This window comes from Pongo abelii, chromosome 16, assembly GCF_028885655.2.
Source record: "Pongo abelii isolate AG06213 chromosome 16, NHGRI_mPonAbe1-v2.0_pri, whole genome shotgun sequence".
Classification (NCBI taxonomy): Eukaryota; Metazoa; Chordata; class Mammalia; order Primates; family Hominidae; genus Pongo; species Pongo abelii.
In genome coordinates, this window is record NC_072001.2 from 61,619,890 (window position 1) to 61,640,229 (window position 20,340).

At 43.1% G+C, this 20,340-nt stretch overlaps 1 protein-coding gene across 2 annotated transcripts in view; it reads left to right on the forward strand.

Annotated features, from left to right (window-relative positions):
- LIPC (lipase C, hepatic type) overlaps positions 1-13,154 on the forward strand; it is a 161,322-nt gene extending 148,168 nt beyond the window's left edge. For both annotated transcript variants that reach the window (XM_024232537.3, XM_054531568.1), the window contains 3 exons: positions 4,243-4,360; positions 6,887-7,105; positions 12,020-13,154. In XM_024232537.3, the coding sequence (XP_024088305.1) occupies positions 4,243-4,360; positions 6,887-7,105; positions 12,020-12,131 (449 nt within the window). In that variant the 3' untranslated portion in view covers positions 12,132-13,154. The remainder of the gene's footprint in view (positions 1-4,242; positions 4,361-6,886; positions 7,106-12,019) is intronic.
- Positions 13,155-20,340: the final 7,186 nt, after the last annotated feature.

The window sequence follows — 20,340 nt, forward strand, 5'->3', positions numbered from 1 at the left end:
CTTTCATAAGCATTGAAATCATTCCAAAAATAGCTTCTAATGGCTTCATAAGAGTAAATCATATGTTTGGGACGATGAACTGAGAATCAGCAGACTAACTTCTAATTGCAGCTTCATCAGTTATTAGCTACGTGACGACGACAAGTTACTTAACTTTTTCTGAGCCTCAGCTTCTTCCTTTGTAAAATGATGTGGGAGGGAAGATAAAGTAGGCATCTTATAAAGTTGTAAAGAGAAATGAGATAATTATATGAAACTATTAGCTCAATGTCTGGGACATAGTGAAGTGCTAAATAGTAGTTATCATAATTGCTGTTATTAGTTCATAGCCATCCCTCTATTACTGAATATTTCAGGTGTTTTCAGTGTATTTTTAAACAAATGTTAGGATATTTTTTAACTGAAATCTCTTTCCACAATTCAACTTTTTCCTTAGAGTATAAAAAGCTAGTGGTCCTGGGTATAAACATGTAAAAGTTCAAGTTTGGGAGTCAGGTTGCGTGAGCTGATGCCCCAGCCATATACGACTTACTAGCTGTGTGATCCGAGAAAAGTCACTTAACTTCTCTGTGCTTCAGTTTCCTCTTCTCTAAAATGAGATAATAATCGTATCATTTGTTTGAGGGTTAAGTGAGATGACAGAAGCAAAGCACTGGGAAAAACCAAAATAGATACTAGCCAATGTTATTATCATGCATACTGCCATTATATGCTCTTTTTTTTTTTTTTTTTTTTTTTGACGGAGTCTCGCTGTGTCACCCAGGCTAGAGTGCAGTGGCGCGATCTCAGCTCACTGCAAGCTCCGCCTCCCGGGTTCACGCCATTCTCCTGCCTCAGCCTCCCCAGTAGCTGAGACTACAGGCGCCCGCCACCATGCCCGGCTAATTTTTTGTATTTTTAGTAGAGACGGGGTTTCACCGTGTTAGCCAGGATGGTCTCGATCTGTTGACCTCATGATCCGCCCGCCTCAGCCTCCCAAAGTGCTCAGATTACAGGCGTGAGCCACTGCGCCCGGCCTCACTATATGCTTTTAATTGCATTTAGCACTGGGCTGAACACACAGTAGACTTCCAATTAATACGTATCATATTAAACTGAATTGAAGATCAGTTACTATGAGTGTTCCTTGAGTTCTCTGGAAGGTACCCTGACTACTCATAAGGAGGTTAACCCAAGGCCAGTCCTCCCACATCTTACCGCCTCCCCCACTTTGGAAAGAACTTTCCTTTTTGTCTCAGTTTGACTTACAAGACTGTTCACCTGTTACAGAGTTTCCTTGACAAACCCCCAAATAGTGTAAGACCTCTCCAGAGGCTTCTGGGATGACAGGCTAAGTCCCTCTCTCCAGTGGTGCCACCCAAGAGTTTAGGGACCCTTCCCAGGACTTGTGCCTATAGCTCTTTTCTTTTTCTTTTTTTCTTTTTTGAGACAGACTCTTGCCCTGTCACCAGGCTGGAGTGCAGTGGTGCAATCTCAGCTCACTGCAACCTCCACCTCCTGGGTTCAAGCAATTCTCCTACCTCAGCCTTCCGAGTAGCTGGGACTACAGGCACCCACCACCACACCCAGCTAATTTTTGTATTTTTAGTAGAGACGGGGTTTCACCATGTTGGCCAGGATGGTCTCCATCTCTTAACTTCGTGATCCACCTGCCTCAGCTCCCAAAGTGTTGGGATTACAGGTGCAAGCCACCGTGCCCAGCCAGCTCTTTTCTTACTTCTCACCCACAGCCTCTTTTGCTGTCTTGAGGGCATCAAATTGGTTTATCCCAGGCTTGGGATTTGAGCATCTATTGTATTACAGCAGGGGTCCCCAACCCCCGAGCCACGGACCGTGGGCAATTAGGATCTGGGCCTCACAGCCAGAGGTGAGCGGCGGGTGAGCAAGCATTACCGCCTGAGCTCTGCCTCCTGTCAGAGCAGTGGCAACATAAGATCCTCATAGGAGTGCAAACCCTATGGTGAACTGCACATGCTAGAGATCTAGGTTGCATGCTCCTTATGAGAATCTAATGCCTGATGATCTGAGGTGGAACAGTTTCATCCTGAAGCCATCCCCCCTGCCCCCACACTGGTCCATGGAAAAACTGTCTTCCATGAAACCCATCCCTGATGCCCATAAGGTTGGGGACTGCTGGTGTATAGGGTACTGTAGTAGGTACCAGATACTACCTGAGCTAGCTCTTATCTAAAGCAGAAAACTCTTGGCCAATAAATCAACTCTTAGTATTTGGCTCTTGTTGTGAACATAAATAAACATTTGGTGCTTCAGAGATAACCCCTTTAGTAAACCCAAGAGACATCCCCACTCACATGAGCAAATTAAATACAAAATCCAAATGGGAAGATTAGTTTATGCCAAGGATAGGATTGTGTAATCTAGAAACTTGGCAATACAGGCATACCAGGACACTGGAGCTGGTGTGTTAGCAACACAGCATTGGCAGTACCCTCTGCTGGGCTTGCTGTATAGCTACCAACCTCCAGTAGAAATAGTGCCATTTAGGAGTTAGTACATTGATTGATGAAGAGATGAATTTCCACATGCTGGGTACAAGGGATGGATGGTCAAGTGGCTAGTTACCGTGATCTAATTTTTTAAAATTCTCCTATGACAAAGCTTGAAAATCAGGTCTTGAATCCTCACAGGTGATTTCCATCTTGTTAGATGTTAATGTGCATTGTGATATGTCAACCCCAAGCAAACCATCAGTTCATTCATCCCACAAAAGCTTATTCAGCACCTACTACGTGCAAGGCACTGATAGGATTCGTGGATTAATCATTGTCTAAATAGGAAAGGCAAATACACAGCAAGCATTCCATAAATCCCTTATCCTTTGCCCAAACCAGACACTCATCTTGCCATAAGCCTGGACGTGGCCTCAGAATCCATCTCAACACAGGGTTCTAGGCAGTTATTATCAATCAAATGGAATTAACATGCCGTATTAAACCTGTTTGCAATCTTGGAGCTAGAACACTGTAGATACTTAGAGAATATGGAGACAAGAGAGCTCAGGAGGTCAAGGCTGCAGTGAGCCAAAGTGGCACTGCACCCTAGCCTGAGTGACAGAGACCCTGTCTCAAAAAAAAAAAAAAAAAAAAAAACAAAGCAAAAACAAAAGCCAGTGCTGGTCTGGAAGCTGGACCTTGTATCCAACCCTGGGGAATCCACTGGGGAGAATATGGAGACAAGAGAAAGAAGTCCAAGCAGTAATCAGCCATTTTGGAATGAGGTAGGATAATTTTCAAAACAGCTCCATAGCTGCGCCGCTATGCAAGCTAAGCCAACACCATATAGGGTGAGGGAAACTAAGAGCACAGATGCTGCTATTTGACCTTGAGCAAGTCACTTTCATCTATCTGAGCTCCAGTTTTCTTATTTATAAAATGGGGGTGATAATAACAATGCCTACATCATAGCGTTGTGATAAGTAAATAAGATGATGCAATGCATTCAACAATGCAAAAATGTATTTAACATTTAATGATGCCATGTATTTAACAACGCCTGTCTAATAGTAAGCCATTTGCTTTCAGTAACTAAATGTAGACTGTATTAGGTAAAGAAGAATAAAATAAATTATCCTCTTCCAACCAACCCATCAGTAGGAGGACATTCCGGACATTTGATAAAACAGAAAGCTTTTAGGCCCAAGTTCTAGAACTAGAGTTATCTTATTTCCATTAGGAAATACACTCATTGAACCTCACAGAGCTTGTTTCCAGGAACTGCCCCAGAATATAAACATTTGGTCACTAGGGCATATATTTCTTAGCTGGAGCTCTGCCCCACCCTGAAACACACCCCATCAGAGAGGGGCAGTAAAATGGCAATGTGTTCTCTCTTGCCTTGTCAAATGCCTAAAAGGCATATATTCTTTGATTTACGAAAGGAGACCCTCGCCAAACACACAAAATATTACAGCAGAACTTGCATCCAGAACTCAGTGAGAATGCCAGATATCCTATACTCCTATTCTGCCATCTTTTGTTGGTGAATATTTATCATTATTACATTACAAACACAATATAAGTCCTGTATAGATATTTAGGAAATACAAAGAAGGAAAAAGAAGAAGATAAACCAGCATTTAGGAGCAAAAAAATGTTGTTAACATTTTAATATCTGTCTATCCAAACTCTTCCCTCTGCATGTTTACATTTTAAGAAATAAGAGATTTTTAAATTTAAAATCACTGCTTAAATTTTCTCTCTCTTTCTCTCTCCCTCTCTCTAGTTTATCATTACCAGTTCAAGATCCAGTTCATCAACCAAACTGAGACGCCAATACAAACAACTTTTACCATGTCACTACTCGGAACAAAAGAGAAAATGCAGAAAATTCCCATCACTCTGTGAGTAGGAGGTGTAGCCCCCTAGGATGATAACACGCTTATTTTTCTTGCAGAGTATAAATGGACTCTGTAATTTTCAAGAGTCAGGCCAGCTACAACTACTTTATTCCAGATGCAAACCAAAAAGTATCTGAGAAACGTCTCAATCAATTTAGTTTATTTTGCCAAGGTTAAAGACATTCCCGTGACACAGCCTCAGGAGGTCCTGGTGACCTGTATCCAAGGTGGTCAGGCTACAGCTTGGTTTTATACATTATAGGAAGATATAAGACATCAATCAGCACTTGTAAGATGTACACTGGTTTGGTCCAGAAAGGCAGGACAACTCAAAGTGGTTTGGGGTTGGGGTTGCAGGGGAGCTTCCAAGTCATGGGTGCATTCAAAGATTTTCTGATTGGCATTGGTTGAATGAGTTTATCTAAAGATCTAGAATCAATAGAAGGAGTGTCTGGATTAAGATAAGGGGTTGTGGAGACCATGGTTCTTATTATGCAGAAGCCGCCTCCAAGTAGCAGGCTTCAGAGACAATTGATTGTAAATGTTTCTTATCAGACTTAAAAAGGTGCCAGACTTAGTTAATTCTCTCCCAGATCAGTGAAAAGACCTGGATAGGGAAGGGAATTCTCTACAGAATGCAGATTTTCCCCCCACAAGACAGCTGTTCAGGGCCCTTTCAAAATATGTCAAAGAAATATATTTTAGGGTAAAATAGTTTAATTTCTTTCAGGGCCTGCTGTCTATCATGTGATGCTATACTGGAGTCAGGCTGGAATTTGGTGTCTTATTGCTACAAAAAGTCTGCTTCATCAGTCTTAAAATCTGGGTTTTAATGTTAATCCTGGTCAGTTGTGCCTGAATTCCAAAGGGAGGAGAGTATAAAGAGGCATGTCCCACCTCCCCTTCCCACCAGGGCTTGAACTCATTTTTCAGTTAACTTTGGAATGCCCTTGGCTGAGAGGAGGGGTCCATTCAGATGGCTGGGGGGCTTAGAATTTTATTTTTTAGTTTACATGGGCTTGAGCATTTAAGCACCAATCACATACAGGGCACTGTGGTAGGCGCCAGATACTACCTGAGCTAGCTGTTACCTACAGCAGAAAACTCTTGGTCCACAAATCAACTGTTAGTGTTTGGTTCTTTTTGTGAACATAAATAAATATTTGGTGCTTCAGAAACAACCCCTTTAGTAAACGCAGCCCATCCCACATGGCCATCCTTGTCAGACAGGACACCCACCCAAGCCCGAACCCTCACGTTCCTCCTCAGCCTCTCCAGGTCCCACCACATGCTCAATGTTATGCACTGTGGGCTGAGCAGACAGGGAAGCCAGAGATGGCCCCACCAGGGCCTGCAGTGCAGAGGCGAGTGGTTAGGGGTGGAGCAGGTGTTCCCAAGGGGTCCCAAGAGCCTTTCCTGTGAGTTCGTAACCCAGAAATTCAAGTGGTATCTTTTGACTTGGCACAGATTTCCAATTTCAATCAGCCTGCTCTGCCAGCCTCCCCATCTGTCCTTCACCCTGTTACCCACCTGCTCACTCTGAGGCTCCCCAGACTCTCTGGCCTCTCAGCCCTCAGCATGGACTCTCCCTGGAAAGTGACACTGGCCCCTCACCCACTCCAGGGATGGTCCTGAGCTTCCCGAAAATTGCCCCCAGCTTTGGATCTCTGATCATCACACTGATTCAGTCATTCAGCAAGCATTTGTTGATGCTCTGTCCAACACCTACCTAAGGATACAGAGGACCCTAGCCTCTGGATGCTCACAACCTGGCAGGGTGGGGGAATTCCTAAACAATTCTTCACAGCATACTCAGGAAGAGCTATGCCAAGCCACACAAGGGACCCCCTCATCCATCTGCCTCGCCCTAAATCCACTGCTGCCTCTGCACTGCCAAAAATCTCTCCCAGGGGATGATTCTCAATAGTGGAAAGGGCATCTCGCTGCTCTATCAATGTTGGGATATTTTAATGTCTTGGAGATTAGTGAGTAAAGCTGATGATACCTCAGAGTCTGCATGTAAATCTTGCTCTAAAACGGTGCATCTTTTTATGTGTAGTTTTACTATTACTGTTATGCCTCACTGTTTTAATAGAGGTTTCTGTTTATTTGGGGGGAGGAGCATTACTTGGGAGAGAGTGCATGGTGTAGGCATACTATGTTAAACCTACAGAAAGCTGAACTGTCCAGACACCATTGCCAAAGCCCCACTGTCTCCACAGGGGCTTCTTCCTAGAAGCTAAGCTAGAGAAAGTTAACTAGATTTCTTATAGTGGGACTTCTCGGAGCCTTTTTGATGTGTTAACACAGAAAATAGTATAGTTTTCGCAATTTTATTATCTGGAAATCCCTTTTTTATCCTGGCACACCTACTGCTAGCTCTATCAATAGTCTCTTGAACGCTAGTATGGGAAATGCAGCAAAAATCCCAAGTCATTCAGGGAAATACAACACATCCTGAATGTGTGTGACTGTCACTTTGCTGTTACAACTAAACTGATTGTGTCTGATTTTCTTTGTGTATTCAAGGGGCAAAGGAATTGCTAGTAATAAAATGTATTCCTTTCTTATCACGCTGGATGTGGATATCGGCGAGCTGATCATGATCAAGTTCAAGTGGGAAAACAGTGCAGTGTGGGCCAATGTCTGGAACACGGTCCAGACCATCATCCCTTGGAGCACAGGGCCCCGCCACTCAGGCCTCATTCTGAAGACGATCAGAGTCAAAGCAGGAGAAACCCAGCAAAGGTGACTGCTGATTCAATCTCCTATTAACGTCCATTAAGCACCCACTTGTGCCAGGCAGTTTCACAATTTAATACTCACAGTCATCATGTGAAGTGAGTATTATTAGGCCCTAGTGATGGAGTACAGAAGCTCAGAAAGGTGAAGTGACTATCCCAACTTTACACAGCCACAGGTGCCAGGACAAGGATTCACACCCAGGTCTTTGAATACCACACCAGGGTCTCCCCACTGCCCGTGGCTAACGCTGCCTGCCTCTGGAGCCTGAGGACTACCACACTAGCCCGAGGCTTCTCAAGCTTCAGTGCAGGTGAATCACCAGGTGATGTCAGTGCTGCCGGTCCAAGGTGCTGTGGTAGATGCAACATCTTTTTTTTATTGTTTGCCCAAAGTAAAGCTTTCAACAGATCACAATCTCAAAAATCTCAATGTATCTCTCTCTCTCTGTGGTCGTATCTTTCAAATGTCAGATGCCAAAGAATCACTGGGAAGCCAAACACATTTGCAGAATTCCTGGACCTACCTGCAGATTCATAGTGGGCTTGGGAAGGGGTCCAGGATGCCTGTTGTTGAATAAGAGCCCTAAGAAACTGTGATGTAGAACAATGGGTCACCCATAAGAAATGCTGCTGTGTTTGATTTAACATCTTCCGCGGCCCCAAAGTCTCCAAGGATACGAAGGAGTTGGGGTGGGGAGCAAAGAAAAGGAAGGATGGGACTGGGCGTGGTGGCTCATACCTATAATCCCAGCACTTTGGGAGGCCTAGGCAGGCGGATCACCTGAGGTCAGGAGTTCAAGACCAGCCTGGCCAACATGGTGAAATCCTGACTCTACAAAAATACAAAAATTAGCTGGGTGTGGTGGCACATACTGGTAGTCCCAGCTACTCGGAGGGCTGAGGCAGAAGAATTGGTTGAACCCAGGAGGTGGAGGTTGCAGTGAGCCGAGATTGCGGCACTGCCCTCCAGCCTGGACGACAGAGACAGACTCCATCTCAAAAAAAAAATAGAAAAGAAAAGAAAAGGAAGGACGCTCCAGTGCTCCTGAAATCCTCCCAGCAGAAGAAAGGGCTTCCCAACACACCCTGCCATAGCAACCATGCTTTTCGGTCATCCGTGGTTCTCCACGGCAGAATTCCTGGCATCCCCGGGCCCTCTCCTCTCTCTGCCCTTCTCTATTCAGGACACGGTCTCTCCTCTCCCACCTTCCCTTGTCGCGAAGGCCATGTTTCTCTTTGGCTCGTCCTCATAGAGGTGGAAAACAGCAGGCTTCTAACCTCTGAACTACCCTCTTCCCTCACCCCCTGGGTTTCACTGCCAGGAGCCGGCCTGTGGCAGATGTATGCCCCTGAGTCCCTTTATACAACCGCACTCTGAGATTTTATCTCCCTGGGATGCAAAATCCTGGCAATTACTAAGAGCATACTCTGCCGTCTGCCAACAGATCTCCCAACAGGATCAATCTGGGAAGATTAAACTGCTCGCTCCTCTTCTGCACTGAGCTCTTCTCACATGACTCTTCAGCCCATTGGAGCAGTTCTGCTTCTGAGCTCTGACCCTGCCCAGATGCTCTTAGCTGGAGAGTAATTCCTCAGTTTAGGTGGCTGCTCACCCTGACAATCCCATGTGGCTTGACCTGAAAGGGTGTCTAAAGCACAACACTACCTTTTCCACTGGGGCACACCCATGTGGTACGGAAGAAGAAATGAGGAGAGGGAGGGGCCTGGCATTTCCAGGGCTCCCACACAGGGTGGGCATTGAAGCAGGTGCTCCATGGCATTGATCTCATGTGATCTTTGCTGTGAACCTGAAATGGGTAGTATTGGCTGTGCAGGTTAGGAACCTGAGGCTCACAGAAGTTACACAGCTTGAGGACATTGCTCAAAATTGTCCCAGTCCAGATTTGACTGGGATTTGTCTCATTTATTACCCATTTGTTGGGGGTGTGCTGTTTCCAGCAGTTCCTTCTTCCATTAGTTTTGGTTCCATTAATCTGAATTTTCGCAGTCTAATCTAGCAGAGTTGCAGTGCTGGACATTAACATATATATTCATCAAACCCATCTTTAGGGCTGTAGGAGGTACAGCATGCAGGTTATGGGAGCTATAATTTTTTTTAGGTTGTAAATACCAAGTGCCTCCTCTGTGTCTACACAGTGCCAGGTACTATTGGAGAATAAAAAAAAAAAAAAAATCTGAGTTGTGACTCTTGGTAGAAATAAACTCCAGGACCTAACCAGGAAAATAAGATGAATTAATTTTACTAACGGTGTGGTCCATCCGAGGGCTTCTCAAACTTTCATGAACATACAAAGCATCTGCAAATCATGTTAAAATGCAGGTTCTGCTTTAGCGAGTCTGAGGTGAGCCTGATGTTCTGCATTTCTAACAAGCGACCAGGCGATGCTGTTGCTGCGGGTCCACGGACCACACTTTGAATAGTGAGAGTCCAGCATTACACAACCCAGGAAGTGTAAGAAGAAAGTTCAGACCCGTACACTTGGGGCTGTGCTGCAACACACTTTGAGGAGGCCAAGAGGTGTTCCTAGGGAGACAGGCAGCTGGCAAAGCAATATGGCTGGCAGGATCAGATGGACTCCAGTGTCAGCCAGTCCTAAATTCACATTTTAACTTCACTGCTCACAATCTGTGTAGCCTCAGACAATAACTTCACTCTTCAAGACTCAGTTGTTTAGTGATAAATGAGAATCATAATATACATTTCATGAGACTAATAACAACTACTAATTTTTTAGTGCCTTTTGCAGACCAAAATCCCAGAATCGGGATGGGAACATTAAACTCTACACTCTTAATATCGCTGCTAAGTGCAAAGGGGAAAAGAAGTAGGTTAAGTAACTTGCTCTGTGCCTCCATGGAAGAATTCAGTGGAAGGTGGTTTTCTTCCCCTAAAGGCACAAAGTCAGGGATGAGTAGGGTTGTGGAGATGGTGAAGAGAAAGAGAAGAAACTATTGGCCCTACAGCAAGACCAAGTATAATAACTGGCTAAACCTAATGAGAAGACATTCAATTTCCACAGTACTCATATAAATGCAAAATAAAATCAAAGAAATTATCACTGGTTACTCATTAGTTTGGCAGGAATTCAAAAATGGACAACATCCAGAGTTAGTAAAGATGTGGAGAAATGGGCATTCTCATACACTATTAGTGAGAGTATAAATTACAGGCATTTTGTAGGGGAATTTCGTTCAACAACTAACGTTTAGTGAGTACCTACCTTATGCCAGACACTGTTGTGGATACCAGATGTATCATAGTGAACAGACAGGCTGGGCTGAAGTACAAAAAAATTAGCCGGGCGTGGTGGCGCATGCCTATAATCCCAGCTACTCGGGAGGCTGAGGCAGAGGAATCACTTGAACCCGGGAGGCAGAGGTTGCGGTGAGCTGAGATGACGCCACTGCACTCCAGCCTGGCGACAGAGGAAGAGTCCGTCTCAAAAAAAAAATATATATATATATATATGTATATATACATATATATTAATAATGGAATATTATACATACATACATATTATAATATACATACATATTAATAATGGAATATATATATATATATATAGTGAACAGACAGTCCTTGGTCTCATGAAGTTTACATTACCACATTTTTAAACATGCATACTACTTTAAGCCAGAATTTTATTTCTAGGTATCTTATCGTCTTTCTGGAGTATCTGTGCATAATCAAAATATGCACAAGGGCTATATATGAATATATATGTACAGAATGTTTGTTGCAGTACTATTAAATAAATACTATACATAATAAGTAAATAGTAAACTCTTCAGAAAATCTTAATGTCTAACAGTAGGAAAAGGCATTGTGGTACATCCTTAAAATGGAATGTCATGCAGCAGGTGAAAAATAGTGAAATAGGCTTCTACCTACTGATATGAGCAGGTCTCTGAGTACCATTTTCTGGTAATAAGGAAAAGTTGCAGGAAAACATATACAACATGATGCCACTCAATATATGTAAATGCATAGGAACAAGTCTGGAAATGCATAAACCAAATCATAAATGTAGAGAGGGGAGAGATGTTAGTGAAGGCCGATGGGGAAGAGGTTCTTTACTATTTGGCTTCATTTATTCCTTTACCATTTGAATTTTCAAGAATGCATTCACAAGTTACTCATAGCATTTTTAAATTTTAAAAGTCCAGTTTAGTGAAGACTTGACCTTACACGCAATTCAAAGAAAAAAGAAGTAATAAACTAGAATTTTTCTACAGATATATTTATAGATATATATTTAACTGATGCAATTGGAATTAGTAACACAAAATGGTATCTCGGGCCAAGCCAATAGCCAAAGCAGTCTACTTGTTGTTTCCAAAACACATAGTGGTGTCCTCTTTAGTGGACAATGTCAGCTCCAATATGAGGAAGGGGCAGGGCTTACAGGGCTGAGCCAGGCAGAAACCGATGATAGTGGCCTCATACCAAGGACCTTTAAGAACAGCATTTACAAACTGGAGCTTGTCCAAGGAGGGAAGGCTGGGGAGGTAAGCTTGCCTTAGGAGGAAGGGTTGAGGAACTAGAAATGTTTGCCCTGAAGTCAAGGCAAATGTGGTCAAGGAAACAATAGTCACCCTCAAATCTTTGAAGAGCTGTCATAGGGGAGAACAGAGGAGGGCTGCCCCAGGACTTTCCTTCTTACAGAACTGAAATCACCCCAGTTTAGAACTCCAGGAAGTCTTACACTGATGGCTTTCACTGACTTGGGTTTGTTTTTCTCTGAAGTTACAAAAATATTTGCGAACATAAGTATCTAATTTTAAAAAAGACATCACATGCCTTACACAAATTCAGTGGAATTTGATAAAGGATGAAACAGTTCAATAAGCTCCACCTAAAACTTAATGCTGTGTTTGCTTCCTGTTTTCTATTCAGAATGACGTTTTGCTCAGAAAACACAGATGACCTACTACTTCGCCCAACCCAGGAAAAAATCTTCGTGAAATGTGAAATAAAGTCTAAAACATCAAAGCGAAAGATCAGATGAGATTTAATGAAGACCCAGTGTAAAGAGTAAATGAATCTTACTCCTTATCTGGAATGGCTGCCTTATTTAGAAGCCAAAATTACATAAAGAATCTCACATAAAGCTTAAATAAAGTTTAGATTTAAGGGGGGTATGTTTCACTCTCACGAACTGAGCTTTTAAAAACGATATGATATAACTATTTTCCAGTATTAGTATAACCAAAAATGTCCCAATTTTATCTCTGGTTAAATGTTAATATATGCAAATAAGTACAAATGCAAGAGCCATTTTAGATCTGTTGTTCTAATTTACAATGTCTTTTATAATTAAGTCAAGTTTCCCACATGTCCTTGCTAGTTTATTATGACCCGTTTTTGAGCCATGCTAGAAAGATACTTTTTTATTAGGTAACTAGTGCTTCAATAAAGCAAGATTCTAATTAATCACCACTAGTTGTGTATACCAAAATATACACCCTTTAAGACAATACATTTCTTAAAAGAAGAAAAATTATACTTATTCTAATAGTTATACAAATCATATAATGATTTCACAGAACCAAACACTTACAAGTAGAATTCTACTAAAACTACTTGTGATAACAGTGAAAGCTAGACAGGTGGTCATTTTAATAATGGAATTACAAATTAAATAAATATAATTATTGTATCTTACTAATGCTTGCAACAAAAGCTAATTTTAAAAACTTGGAATGTCTCAAAGCGTTTGCTATGGACTGAATGTTTGAGTCACCCCAAAATTCATATGCTGAAATCTAATCCCCAATGTGATGGTGTTTGGAGGTGGGGCCTTTGGGAGGTGATTAGGTCATGAGGGTGGAGCCCTCATAAGTGGGATTAGTGCCCTTTTAGGGTATAAAGGATCAGAACTCTCTGCCATGTGCAGATATGAGAAGGCAACTATATGCAAACCAGGAAGTTGACCCTCACCTGGAAGTAGACTACCAGATCTGCTGGCACCTTTATCTTGGACTTCTCAGCTTCCAGAACTGTGAGAAATAAATGTCTCTTGTTTAAGCCATCCAGTCTATGGTAATTTGCTATAGAAGCCTGAACTAACTGAGAGAGTTAGATGTCAAATTTCAAACTGTCCAATAAGTCAAATAATAATGTTTTGACCAGCAAATTCCATCACAAAGCACATGGTGACAATGGACGCTAAATATGGTAATCAGTTAGATATGTGTTTTACGTAATTCAGAGAGGAGGAACATGTTATGCACATTAAACAACCTAACCTAACATGCACTTAGACTCAGCTATATACAGCCCATAATTCATATTCTCTTCACCAAAGCGGGGTAAACTGGGGCTTATGAAAACAAAAATCCTGGAAAGATGTCTGCCTCTGACTAATCAATTTAAAATTATCTTGCATGATTCACTTTTATTTCCCTTTGAAAGACCTAGAAATCTAAAACGTATGGGGTGGTGGGATAGGAAGAACAGCTGGTCAACGTTTCCAAATGAAGCGTTCTGTCCTGAATGCTAATCTTACCTGCAAAAGTATTTGACCCCACTTTTAGGGAATGTGTGTGAGTGTGTGTCTAAAATTGATAGATAATAAAATGAACATTTCCCATTATGTCTAAAATACTAAGGTTTACAATAAAATGTTTGCATTGGATTGCCAGGTTGTACCATTAACGATCCAGAAGGAATTTAAAATGTCACTTTTGAAAAACAACAGGGAAACACTCTTTGCTGTATATGCAACAGAGTCCATGCATATGTATTCCAGGAGACCTGTATGTGAGCCTTGAAATCATCGCAGCCAGAAACAGCCCAAATGTCTGCCAGTACGATGCAGAAATGAACTGGGGTATAGTCTTGCTAATGGACTGTCGTACAACCGTAAGAAAAATAAGCCAAAGCTACACACACAAAAGAACAGGGCTGGGGCCAGCGTGAGGCAGCGAGGCATCTAGGGAGCAACATTTAAGGAAGCACTCATGCATTTTTCATTTGCACAAAGACACAAAAAAAGGTATAGTATGATACAAACAATAGATAAACACCTGTAATCCCAGCACTTTGGGAGGCTGAGGCAGGCTGATCAATTCAGGTCAGGAGTTCGAGACCAGCCTGGCCAACATGGTGAAACCCCGTCTCTACCAAAAATACGAAAATTAGCCGGGCATGGTGGTGCATGCCTGTAATCCCAGCTACTTGGGAGGCTGAGGCACAAGAATCCCTTGAACCCGGGAGGCGGAGGTTGCAGTGATCTGAGATCACGACACTGCACTCCAGCCTGGGCAATAGGGTGAGACTCTGTCTCAAAAAAAAAAAAAAAAACCCCAAAAGGAAACAAAACAATAAAATCATTATCACAAAAGCGAGGCTGTGATAATCCCAGGAAAGAGGAAGGGCACCCTGGAGTTCCAGGTGCCAGCAATAGTCTACTTCTTACTCCAGGTGGTGGGTCCACACACGTTCACTGATTTAACCGTTCTATATACATCTACATTTCACGCACTTTTTAGTATGAATGTCACCTTTCACAATGTGAAAATAAAAAAGGGAAAATAAAGGGCAGAGTTAAACAAACATGTTTCTACTATAGTGTGATATGTTTCAAAAGTAATATAGTTTCACAAGCAATATAATTAGAAATTATTTCATCTTTAGTAAGAAAACTTGAAGTGCCACAATACATGGTAACATTTTGGGCAGAGAATTCAACAAGCATCCAACGTGACAAGTGGTTAACTGGAACATTTGAAACTCCTCTTGGCATGTCCAAATCTGGTTGCCAATTCTGTTGTCTGTGGATTATTTTCACTTGGAGGGATGTGTTCATCGACATCACATTTTCTTAAGTATATTCGAGTAGGGAAGTCAAATTGGGAAACTGAATAATGCAGTCACATCTGTTCATTGCACATGCAAAATGCTGGCTCGTGAACTGATTATACACACCTCTCTCCAAAGAATCTGCATTTATGAGCCCACTCAGGAAAGATAACACTAGCATCTTGCCTTTTAGGCAAAAGCTTATTTGTGCTTCTCTTGTAAGAGAGCACTGGGAAAGAAATGGAATGTCGATTACACTGCAGCTGGGCTCTTTGAGGTGAGTAAGTCAGAGAGAGAAGGAAACAAGCACTCCATTCAACACTAAAATAAACGCACTTTGCTGCATCCCAAAGCTCCCTGTCCTCAATGTTCACCTTGAGTCATGTCAGCCGCAAATACTGAAAAAGCTTGGATTGCAGTACACGTCCGCGGGGCGGCAAGGCAAGGGGTAAAGCTGCCCAGTGCTGTGCTTGCCCTCCCACAAAGGCTGGACTAGAGGAAAGTCAGAGGGATGGGAAATAGACAAGCAAGATGAAGACTAAAGAAAGTCAATCCCAAAAGGGACCATTTACTGGCTAAACTTTTCTTACAACACATACTTCTATTTGAACCCCAGTGATCTGTACATGATTAATGGCTCCCGACACATCTCATTCCTTCCCTTCTCTTATCCCTTCCTCCTTTTCTTTTCTCCTCTGGAATTGCTCTGCCTAACTTAGTCCTATTTATCTACCCAGGCCCAGTTATTTTAACCACTTGCCTCCTAGCCTGGCCAGGCCATGGAGATCTTTCTCTCTTCTGAGCGCCTGGCAGTCACATAAGTGACGCTGTCCGCCGTCCACTTGGCCCTTAGTAATTTGTGCCCCACTGATTCCCCTCCAACCTCCCAGCCTCCTCCCAGCCTCCATGCTGCTCCCTGCCCTCCACTCAACCATTCCAGGGGAGCCCAGGCCTCCTTCCCTGCTCACACCTTTCTCTCTTCATAGGCGATCTCACCCACTCCTATGGCTTTATTTATGACCAACGACATAGGCCAACCATTCTCACTATAGAGCTGCAGCCTGGGCCTTCTCTCCAGACCCGTATTCCCATATATTATGCAATTGTCCATTCAACAGTGCCCGCTGTGTCATCTCTCCCTGCACCCAAAAATGAACGCATGATGTTTCTTGGCCCTGGAACCTGCTCGTCCCCATTCTCTCTGTTGTTTAGCTCCTTGAAGGTCATTACCACCCACCCAGTTGCTGGTGGTGGACTCTGGGGAGTCATCCATTATGTGTCCTCCCCTTTGGCCCCTCACAATCCAACGATCACCATATCCCATGAATTCTACTCTTATTTCTTAAGCGTGTCTATGTCTCCCCACCTCTACAGCCATCAACCCAGCCCAAGCCAAACTATCGCTTACCCAGATGTTTGCAACAACTTTCCAACTCATCCCCCAGACACCCTCCTCCCTCTCAATCCCTTCCCCTCACAGGGACCAGAGTGATCTTAAAAAAAAAAAAAAAAAAAAAAGGTTATATCATTTTCCTGCATAAAACCCTCTCAAGGACCTCCCACGTTTTTTGGAAAAAGTCCAAAATAATTACCCTGGCCTTCAAGGCCCCCAGTCAAGCCCCTTCTTTTCTCCCCAGTCTTGCCTCCCATTACTCTCTGTCTGTCACTCACTAGGCCATTGTCCAACTCCACCCACGGAATGTCCACCCAGCCCGCACTTTATTTTTTATTTTTATTTATTTATATATTTATTGGAGACAAAGTCTCGCTCTGTCACCCAGGCTGGAATGCAGTGGTGCAATCACAGTCATTGCAGCCTTGACCTCCTGGGGCTCAAACAATTCCCCCACCTCATCTCCTGAGTACCTGGGACTACAAGTGCACACTGCCACATCCGTCTAATTCCTAAATGTTTTGTAGAGACAGGGGTCTCACTATGTTGCCCAGGTTTAGAGTGCACTTTAGAAATGCCTGAGGAGCTTTAAAAACTAGCCCTGCCTCAGCCCCACACCTAGAGATTTTTGACTTAATTGGACTGGGGCAGGGCAAGGAGATTGAGACTGTTAAAAGCTCCCCAGGTGATCCTAATATGCACTAAGTTTGAGAACCACAGGTCTAGACAACACTGGCCACCTCAGTTCCTTCAAAACCACAAAGCTCTCTCCTTGGCCCATTCTGTTGCTTACACTCCCACCTCTCCTCCGTTGCACGCTTGCAGCTCCAAGTTAGGTGTTACTGCTTGGGAGATCATTTAACAATTATCTCATCCTACCCAAGCTTCAAGCAGCTCACCCTGCCATCCATAGTCAATGTTTTTTTATTCTCCTGGTGAAATGATTTGTGGCCATGCCATGCAGAGCCATATTGGAGCCTGAGGCAAAAGGAAAAATCAGTAATAGTGAACCTGTCTTTATTTATATATTTATTTTTTAGATGGGTCTCACTCTGCTACCCAGACTGGAGTGCAGTAACATGATCACAGCCCATTGCAGCCTCAACCTCCTGAGCTCGAGGGATCCTCCCACCTTAGCCTCCCAAGTAGCTAGGACTACAGGTGCATGCCACCACGCCCAGACAATTTTTGTATTTTCTATAAAGACAAGGATTGCCCAGGCTAGTCTTGAACTCCTGGGTTCAAGCAATCCACCCTCCTTACCTTTCTACAGTGCTGGGATTACAAAAGTGAGCCACTGCACCCAGCCTGATCTTGCTCTGTCACCTAGGCTGGAGTGCAGTGGCCAAATCAGAGCTCACTGCAGCCTCAACCTCCTGGACACGAGCAATCTTCCTGCCTCAGCCTCCTAATTCACTGGGATTAGATGTGAGACACCATGACAGCAAAATGTTTATATTGTATGTATCATAGAGTTTTGCATTCATTTCCATTAGAAAAATTTTTGCATTAAAAATTTTCTTGATAACTGAGTTTTTGGAGCCCCGTTACATTTTTGCACCCAAGGCAAGTGCTTCACTAGCTTTACCCTAGCCGCAGGCCTGATCTGTGAAACAGTTTCTTTACTGCCTGTCTCCCCCACTGGCCTGGAAGCTTGGTGAAGTCAGGGAGAGGCTCTCATTGTTCACTGCATTATTGCCAGTGCTCAGCCTATCACCTGGTAGAGAGTTGGCATCCCGTAAATGCTTGCTGAGTTAATAAGTGACAGTTACCTCTTCTTATCTGTATTTTTTGCCTCTTGATTAAATCAGAAGCTTCAACTACCATACCTGTCCAAGACAGAGTTCACTGCTTCCTCATTCAGCTTGGAAACAAAGCCAGGTTGGCGTAGGGGTTGACTTCCTCCCTCTCTCCCTCATCTCTTGGCCCTGCTGGCCTCCTCTTATGTTAGCTCAGTTTCTGCCTCAATCAGTTCATCAAAATCCCTTTGTGTTCCTTGACTACATTTTTACTTTTGAAACAGGTCTATCACAAAAGGAATTTTCTAGTGTCTTGGAGCTATCTTCCTGCCAAATAAGACGGAATTAGAGAATAACCGTAAGCGTCATCTACAACATCCCTCTCAACCTATTCTGTGCACAGGCACCTTGTTCACTGGCATTTCTGACACCATAGGTCTGGGGCACAGCCTGAGAGCAGGCATTCCTAACAAGCTCTCAGGCGACGCCATTGTGGCTGGTCCCCAGGCCACGGTGAGCAGCATGAATGTAGACCAGTGTTTCCCAACTCTCCCCAATGATATGAATCATCTGGGCACTAAAAAAATAAAGCTTCCCAGACTCCTCCCCTGGAGATTCGAATTCAGCGGGTCAAGGACAGATCCTAAAGATTTTTCTTTTCAACAAGTACCCGGGCTAATTCATCTCTTCAGAAAGCTGGGGCAACACTGACAGAGTCCAACACCTTCCTCTCAAGAGAATATCACAGGTGTGGCCCAGCACCGCCAGGGAAAGAGCTTCCCCTACCTTGCCATACCTTCTCCCCTTGCTTTCTTCCCTGGAAGCCAAAGAGAGCAAATCAAACACATCAGCTATCTGAAGACAGTCTGTAGCAGACTGTGAGCCCCTTGAGGGCAGAAGCTGTAATGTATTTTTAGGTTTTGTTATGTGGTTATTTTAGGTTTCTCAATTTAAAGATATTTTATAAGAGAATAAAAGCAGCATGTGCAACAATGCAAAGGCATATAAAGGGAAAGCTGGTCATCCATCTCCCCGCACCCACCTTCTTCCCCACCCCAGCGACCCGAAGTGAAGATTGGTAACAGCCTGGCAACGTTATTCCTTCGTTCAGTTTGAGGTTGCAGGGAGTGCACTTTATGAGTGGATAAATAGACAAGCATTTATCCACACTCAAGGCTTTTGTTTGCTTGCTGTTTTCACCAAAGTAGAACCATAGTATATATATTACTCTGCAACTTGCTCAACTTGTTTGTTTTGTTTCTGTTTTTGCTTCTTTTTTTTTTTTGTCTTAGTGACTTATTAGTATCCTTACATGTCAAAAGATATGAATCTTTTTTCTAATTTCTTTTTTTTTTTTTTGAAAGAAATCTCGCTCTTATCCTCCACGTTTGAGTGCAATAGCTCGATCTCAGCTCACTGCAAACTCCGCCTCCTGGGTTCAAACGATTCTCCTGCCTCTGCCTCCCAAGTAGCTGGGATTAAGTCGCCTGCCACCACGCCAGGTTAATTTTTGTATTTTTTAGTAGAGATGGGGTTTCGCCATGTTGGCCAGGCTGGTTTCGAACTCCTGACCACAAGTGATGTGCCCACCTCGGCCTCCCAAAGTGCTGGGATTACAGGTGTGAGCCACTGTGCCCGGCCCTTTTTTCTAATTTCTGTATGCCTGTTATACAATGTTTTTATATAAATAGAATTATACATGCTGGAGGGGTTAGTGCAATCTTTGTCCTACTCTTCTTACTTGGGTCAACGCCCTCTCCCCTGACACATGTTCATAACTAGGAGTGTAACTCTGAAATGTTTCTATAGTCATATATACTAACATATACACACATTCCCAAAGAGAAGGGACTTGTTACTGTTTCACAAACATGTAATTACACATTCTTTTCAGCAAATTGATTTCCTTACTCAACAATATGAGCTGAAATATTTCTAGGTCAATTGGTACAGACCTTATTATTTTTTAATTTTTTTCTTAATTTTTTAGAACTCCAGTCTGCTGTCCAGACTGGAGATTAGTGGCCCTATCACAGCTCCCTGCAACCTCAAACTCCTGGCCTCAAACAAAATGCTTGGATTACAGGTGTGAGCCACAGTGCCCAGCCTCACTATTTTTGATGATTACATAATATTCCCCATTGTAGAGAGAACCTTAATTTATTGTCAGTCTCATACTGATGTGCCTTCACTTTTCTCCAGCTTTTTGCCTTTCTGAAAAATGCTGCATTTAACATCTTTATACATGTATTCTCATATACCTATTTGTGAGAAATATTTCT